This window comes from Perkinsus marinus (assembly GCF_000006405.1).
Source record: "Perkinsus marinus ATCC 50983 genomic scaffold scf_1104296953744, whole genome shotgun sequence".
Taxonomy (NCBI): domain Eukaryota; phylum Perkinsozoa; order Perkinsida; family Perkinsidae; genus Perkinsus; species Perkinsus marinus.
The window spans coordinates 141,926-149,213 of NW_003208392.1; the positions used below are offsets into that span (position 1 = coordinate 141,926).

The 7,288-nt window shown below is 49.2% G+C and overlaps 2 protein-coding genes and 1 non-coding gene across 3 annotated transcripts; 2 read left to right on the forward strand and 1 right to left on the reverse strand.

Annotated features, from left to right (window-relative positions):
* Positions 1 to 440: 440 nt before the first annotated feature.
* Pmar_PMAR013137 (Kinesin-3, putative) lies at positions 441 to 4,085 on the reverse strand (the record flags this gene model as incomplete). The annotated part of the gene is made up of 17 exons (XM_002776360.1): positions 441 to 542; positions 590 to 674; positions 721 to 829; positions 939 to 1,103; positions 1,149 to 1,245; positions 1,500 to 1,622; positions 1,669 to 1,722; positions 1,820 to 1,930; positions 2,021 to 2,164; positions 2,211 to 2,312; positions 2,448 to 2,540; positions 2,617 to 2,748; positions 2,833 to 2,925; positions 3,167 to 3,334; positions 3,426 to 3,651; positions 3,724 to 3,897; positions 3,940 to 4,085. The coding sequence occupies 17 exons, from the start codon at positions 4,083 to 4,085 to the stop codon at positions 441 to 443; spliced, it is 2,124 nt and encodes a 707-aa protein (XP_002776406.1).
* Pmar_PMAR013136 lies at positions 1,307 to 1,378 on the forward strand. Its single transcript has one exon. It is a non-coding gene; the product is annotated as a tRNA-Trp (tRNA).
* Positions 4,086 to 5,126: 1,041 nt separating the features above from the next.
* Pmar_PMAR013138 (Guanidinoacetate N-methyltransferase, putative) lies at positions 5,127 to 6,111 on the forward strand (the record flags this gene model as incomplete). Its single annotated transcript, XM_002776361.1, has 6 exons — positions 5,127 to 5,264; positions 5,355 to 5,516; positions 5,565 to 5,726; positions 5,771 to 5,830; positions 5,876 to 6,007; positions 6,058 to 6,111. The coding sequence occupies 6 exons, from the start codon at positions 5,127 to 5,129 to the stop codon at positions 6,109 to 6,111; spliced, it is 708 nt and encodes a 235-aa protein (XP_002776407.1).
* Positions 6,112 to 7,288: the final 1,177 nt, after the last annotated feature.

The following is a 7,288-nucleotide window of genomic DNA, read 5'->3' on the forward strand; positions in this document are numbered from 1 at the left end:
GGGAGGTGGTTCACGAATATAACGCTAGTAAACAAAATGGGTAACTTCTAGAGACTGCACACTTCCAACGACACTCATCAGCTCAATCACACCTTGAGCATATGACGCCTGCTGTTGGGATCCGCCGAATTCCGAGTTAGAGTTTTTAACCCCAACCACACTCACTAGTCTGAGCTGCGAAGAGGGTGGGAGGCGGACTGCACAACCTATGTGCACGCATGTTCAGAACCTTGTGAAACGGCTATGAACTAACCGAATGGGTCAATTCAGCATCAACAATGGCCTCGCTCACGAGCGATTCACGACAATTCACATCGTACATACGAATGAGAAGTCTTAAATAATCCTTTTATGAGAAATCCAATGGAGTTGTGAGAAAGATTGTGCATAAACACTGCTACTGTTCAAAAGCCGCAAGGTGTATCAGGCAAGAAAATGAATCATGAGCTCGTCATCTTCTTCCGTGGATCTATAACTTTCATCTCGACTGCACTAACTCGGGAACCGAAGCTCAGGGAATTACTGGACTCATCATAGGAGTTCTGATGAGAGAGGCTTCCAGCCAACGACAGACCACTGCTCTGCATACCACGGCCGGGTTGATCTGTAGGAGCATCACCGTCTTCGAGTCACCCCCAAGGCTCTCACTTAGAATGGATGTCAGCACGGAATTCCTAACAACAATCGATACTCTGTGGGGGATGATACAACTCACGCCACCTGTAGGGAACATGTTGGCTCTTCGTCACCCGTGCACAGATCACGTCCCCAAGGGCGCTAAGTGACTTGTTGATGGCGACGGCCTCCTTCTGCCGCTGCCCGACCGCACCTACAGGCTGAAACTCGCCAGAGAACTACATAACCATCAATTAGAAACTTATTGCTGAGAGCAAGGTCCCCAGTCCAAGAGCTACCGATTCTGAACTGACCGAACTTACCACTCTTCCGCAAACGCTCGCTCCCAGCAAGATCAACAAGGTTTATTTTAGACGTCAACCGATCTCCTCCAGGTGTTACAATCTCAGCTTTCAATGACACTATCAGATGTGACCTGGACGACTGCTCGTTGATATTGGTCGATCCGACAGCTCTGGCCTCCCAACCTGACACACGGGTATTCCCTGATGGAGCCCAACAGAGAGGTACACCTTTCTCAAGCATCGAGTGTACATCGTTTGGAGAGAGAACTGGTAGCCATGTGAGCCCGGGAACGTGACTTGTGGGAACCCCGTCAGTGGAAGTCAGCTGAACCTGCCAAGCTCAACAGCATGGGGGTCGCAATGTTTGATGCATAAAACTTCTAATTGGGCTTGTGGCTCAACGGTAGGGCATCTGACTCCAGATCAGACGGTTGTCCGTTCAAATCGGGCCAAGCTCATAAGCAAATATTTGTCAGTCATCAACATTGAAAACAGAAATGGAAATAACATTCATGGCTGGTTGTAGCGTTTGGTCACCACTACGAATCACGGTCCACAATCGAGAGCTGCAGAACCCACCCTGGGTTTGGCGATATTCCCTGAGCTCCGGTCTACTAGTAGATCACGGATCTCTTCATTGTAGATCTCTACGACCGAGGCTGTCAACCGATACGACCATCCTCCACGGCGAGCCTCAATGCCCTGGGAGATGCTCCGTTTCCACTATTGATCGCAAGTGGCAAATCACCTCAAACAGCTCCTTCAGAGTTCGGTGGTACACTCCGGCTTCATTCGAAGTCCCCTGAAGGGTAAAGGCGAGTCTACTATTAGTACACATAAAAACAACAGCATTGAATGCTGAGAACAGTGAATATCTACTAGGGGCACGATACGCCTACTTGCATCGTATGAGTCTTCCCGCTACCCGTTTGGCCGTAAGCAAATATGCACACGTTATACCCGTCAAGAGCAGAGATGATGAGAGGTTGTAGTTCGGAGAATACGTCCGCCTGACACTGGGCTCCACAACTGCTAATGTATCGATCAGGCGGGGGCGGCAGATGCTCTCTAATGTGTGAACGAGCTCCAGTTGTCGTTACCTGGCCCGCTTTGTCGTTGAACACTTTATCGAATTCCCATTTCTTTGCTGTTTGAAGTTCTCGACTGAAGATTTGTATGGTGTTGACATCAGGAAACTCAACACAGTGGCCCTCCGCTCGCTCTTTCTCGAGCAGAGGACGAACCTGGGAGCTCCTGAGAGCAATTTTTCATCCAGGATTTTTGTCCTACACGAACAAAGACTCTAATATTCCCTCGTAGCTCTTGGACTATGTTATGCAGCTCCCGCCTCTTCTTTGTCTCTTCCGCAAGCTTCAGCAGAAGTCGTTTTACCTACTTTACGAGGAATCGAACGTCGCCCGAAAACTCCAAGTCAAGCCCTTAGCAACGGAGCGAGCTTCCAAGAATAAATACAGCACGACGTAGGTTATGTCGATCAGTAGACCCTGAGTCAACGTATGTACTCACTCGGTCGTCGGCCGCCGTTTCCATTCTCCTGGATCGCTCTTCTAACAGTCCGTAGCATTTGCGCAACTCGTTCACGACAAGTTCCCGCAATTCCTGAGCGGAACATGCTTCACAGTGATCCTATTCAAAGCAGGATGTGCTTGCCAGGCTGTGTGAGCTCTAGCCCCACCTGGAGGTCCGATTTCGTTCTCGCTGTGAAGTCAGTCACGAGTGTTTGTTCTCCACCCGACCCTACACGGCTGGAGTCAGCCGACGACCTTTCCAAGTCACCCCGAGCTTTGTCGTAGAGTTTTCGAAGAGTCTGCAAGAACGAAGGTATACCATACGACGACTCTCTCGTCCTTGGAGGGGATTGAATGGCCACCGTTCGTCAATCCCTACCCACTTTGTACTTCTCCGTCAGCTTCCGGAGATGTTCTCGCGTTCGATCATCTTCAGCTTGGCTACCTCCTCCAGTCTCCGAGTGCTGCGTTCGCCTCTGAGAGGTTTGGCTTTCCGTGGGACGACTTATATTTTGATGACTGAGCTGCGATGACCGACTATTCAACGTCACGTCATGAGCAATGATAGCAGCATCGGGCAATCGTGTCAGGAATAGATCATCTGCTTTGTTGACCGCCTATGGTCAAGAGCTATCATTCAATGGACGGCTAGCATTATGTTCGGTACACGATCACATCTTGCAAGGATGACTTGCAAGGTTAGAGTTCCCAACGGACATCATCGGGAACCTCTTGGTCCTTATTAATGTCCATCTTAGTCTTCTGTTCAGCTCCCACAAATGACGCGTGCTGCTCGGAAGATGGCGACTGTGTTCGTTGTGCTATCCTTTCGCGGCAGATTCGTTCGATCTCTAAGACCTCCTCATCCACCTCGAGAAGAAACGTCTAAGTTGCGCTCATCACAGCCGATAGAGCTCCTAGTTATAGGTATGCCAAACCGTTCAGTATTGTGAACTCTTGATTCCATCCCAGTCACCTCAGCTGCGCGTAAAGACATCTCGTCCTCCTTGGGTGGTGGTATTCGTGCAAGCTCTTTAGGAAGGTGCGCACTAGAGACTCTAGCATACCTAGATGATCCGAAAGTGCGCACGGGAGATCGGTTTGTGTCACGAAAGCGATCCGACCAGGTCAGACACTTTTTCATCCACTCTTCCTTCCGTTTGTATTCAGCAAGTGTTTGTCTTTGCGACGTGATCTCTCGCCTGACGCAGAAGCGCCAGTTCTAGTATCAACTGGTGGACTCCGTTATTCGTCGATGATGAGACTGTCTTTACTTGAGGAGTTTCATCTGTGTCTTCACCAGCGCACGATTGTCCGCATTCTGTGGTGTCGAAGTGGTTGAGCCTTGCCGCATGCTCGCCAGCTCCTTGCGGAGGCAAGTATTGTCAACTTTCAATCTCTCCAGATCCTCTTCCTTTTTGCGTAGTTTTCTCTCTAGAGCGCGGTATCTGTTAGGCTTTCAGTAGCTCGTCAACTTTAACACAGCTTACCGGGTTAGAATAGCCGATGGTTGGTCCCCTGAAGCAAGCGAGAGCTCAGAATCATTATTGATAAGGCTGGCGGTTGCGGGTTCTCCAGAGAATCCGAGCTCGACAAGCAACTGGTCACGTGAAACGACAGGGCGAGCTGCAGGCATCTACGAAGGACATGATTGAGACACCACTGGACGTACAGTGCCTCCGCTAGATGTGTGACGACCTCACCGTGACATACCGAATCGGGCGGCGCGAGTGTCTCGGTGCCCCGACTAGATCCGTCCCCACGACTTCGTCGAATATATGGCCGTCCTTTGGCCTCTGACGGTGACGAAGGCATTTGATATAGCAGCAATGCGTGTGCTTGGCTGATGGGAAGTTTACGAGACCACGAATCAAGGAAGACTATGAGAAGCTTCCTTGCGGCCGATACCTCGCGTCGCAAGGAGTTATGGCTCAAAATTAGTAGCTAATGGATCCGTGTAGCTCATGGAAGCGAGCGTTTATGCGGGCCGGTGAGTCGGAGCATGACCGAATGGGCTTTTTGTGTAAACCGTGGAATGCAGTTTGATTGTCGAAGTCAGCTTATTTGAGTTTCGATCTTCCGTCAATTAATTGAATTCGAAACTCGGGTATAACCTCAGCACCGTGGTAAAGATCCCGTGATTGTGGGCCGCCATATCGGATCGACAGTGAAGAACTCTTCAAGGGGACTCACTCGTTAATGCTTCGAACTACACAACATCTTCGCACGCATACACAAATATTCTACCAAGTGCGATAGCATCTTTGGTAACCACTGGCGTGATTCGCCTCACGTTGCGTAACTCGTTTCATCGGTTGGAAAAGCCCTGTCTTGAACCCTTTCGTGATGGGAATCTGACTATCCTACTCGTGCAGCTTCCTGCGTGATCGATGCTCCTGATGGTAGCGCTCACACATGCTCCTACTGACTCACACTGATTGCTAGTTCTTATGACTAGTAGCATTCCCATCTAGTGAGGGGCACTCAGTCGCTCGTATTGTGAATGCTGGCAGGGGTTCGTAGGGTCTACGACGCAGATACCTCTTTGTTGTGAGTACTATCAGTGATGGTCAACAATTCACTTGAGCGCATGTTAAATAATTCTCCTCCTGAGTGGTCGTATTCCCCTCACACTTTCCACTGTTTAGCTCTCCAGCGAGGCCTTCGTTCACTCAACATGTCGCCACCCTTGCCGCATGCAGGCTACGATGGTTTGAACGAGACGAGTGACGCTCAGCAGTGGGGCGACATACATGAGAAGTTCGACGGTGACAGGCTCGACATCGATGGTCATCCCGTTATGCAAAAGTGGGAGGTGAGACTGAGAGAATCTTCTCCCCAAGTCTACGGCGAGCATCTTCATTATCCTTCTGGGTATGTCAATGGTTTGTGGTCGATTCCCTAGGCGCCGTACATGCACGCCCTCGCGGAGATAGCTACCTCTAACGGCGGCAGAGTCCTCGAGCTTGGTTTTGGGCTCGGACTGTCGGCAAGTGCTGTACAGAAGCATGACATCGATGAGCATATCATCATAGAAGCCAATAAGGATGTATTCAAGCGGTTAGAGGTATATAATCGTCGTGATGCGGGTAGTGGTCTATCTCTTGTCACTCAGGCATTCGCATCGAAGGCCCCACATAAAGTAACACCTATGCTGGGCCTCGCCCGTGAGGTTGTTGCGACGCTACCTGACAACAGTATCGACGGCATCCTCTACGACACTTATCCCCATGATAAAGATGAGCAACATACACATCAATTCAAGTTCATTAAGGAGGTTGACGATCCCAATAACTCCCATGCGACCTTCAACCGTTTTAGGCCTACAGAGTGCTCAAACCCGGAGGAGTTCTCACCTACTGCAATCTGACGTCTATTGGTGTATTGAAAGGTATACATATATCACCAAATGGTGCTGTTGTACAGAGTTTCATCGTAGGTGAGTACGAATCTTGGCAAGAGCTCTGGGAGAAGACACAGCTACCACATGTTCGTGCATGTGGATTCAACGATGCCGGTATCAAGCCCATTCGCATCTTCCCTGTCACTCCCGATCAAGTGGGGATTCCCAGAGTATACGTTAACTGCATTGTAAGTGCATCTCTCAGGGATGCGAGTACTATGAGCATAGTGAGGCGCTGATCCCCGTCCTCTACAAGTAAAATTATGTCGAATTCTATCGGCTGCTATTTTCGCCACTCCAAGTTTTCGGAAAGACCGTGAACTAATGAATGGAGGAACGACCCTCGGATTAACGGCTGTTTTGAGTTCCTAGTCGTTGACATGGGGGCCATATTATACAGCAAACTGAGTGTAGGAATCATGATGGAGTACTTTCAACTATCGTCCATCTCATCGCTCCCTCATTAGCCTTGAATAAAAAGTACCTGCGCTTGAATTCTCGGAAGGAAGCAGCAAAGTAAGTTCATAGCGATTTATCATTGAATACGAGATATACCCTTTTTTATGCATAATCCTTTAAGTATAATTTAGTGCAAGTCTGCAACTCCTGGACAGCTAGAGCACTCCGAGCAAAAATACCAAGCTTTGCTTATTCGACCCCTTGGCGCGTTCAAGGGTCCCTTTCTTATCCATCTTGAACACAGACAGAAACGACTTCGGAGATGAGGCAATCGTGATTTGAGACATGCTCGAGAATATCCACGTGATGCTCACATGCAATTGTTCTCTTGAAAATTAGCATCTTCCACCAAACCTCGGTTAGAGTAGACTTTGTTCCTGATCCTCGAGTGGACCGAAGCCGCCAACAAGTGGCGTGGAAAAGCTACCTCAGGTCAGCTTACAGTCATGTCATCCAGTGAGTTCATTCGCCTCATAAGAAACTCAGAAGCGGCAGACGCAACCAGGCGAGCATTCTGGAGAAGTCCCACCAAGGAATGTCCTTTATCGATGTCACCCTGGTCTCAAGGTACTGCGCCCACGCTCACTGTGAGAGCCACCGACAGCGGGAGGACCTTTAAGATATAAATGATGGTGACATGATGAAGGTCACGACTGACGCACATTCTTAGTTCTCGACGAATTTATTTCCGCGAGATAGGAGTCAGAATCCTATACTCAAACGACAAACGATCAACAACCAACTGACCCTGATGGATCGTGTAGAACTCGTAGTCAATTAGAGCCAACAGTCCGCGAACAAATCAACACGTTAGTGCCCCATCTCGAATGACCTACACCCTGAATCATTCGCTATTGAGTGGAGACATCAATCACTGGTAACTCCATCACAATGAGGCTGCTGCAGTCTGATTACATCAAATGACCCGATCGCTGCGAGCAGTACCATCAGATACTGTTCTAACACAACTCCTCTCA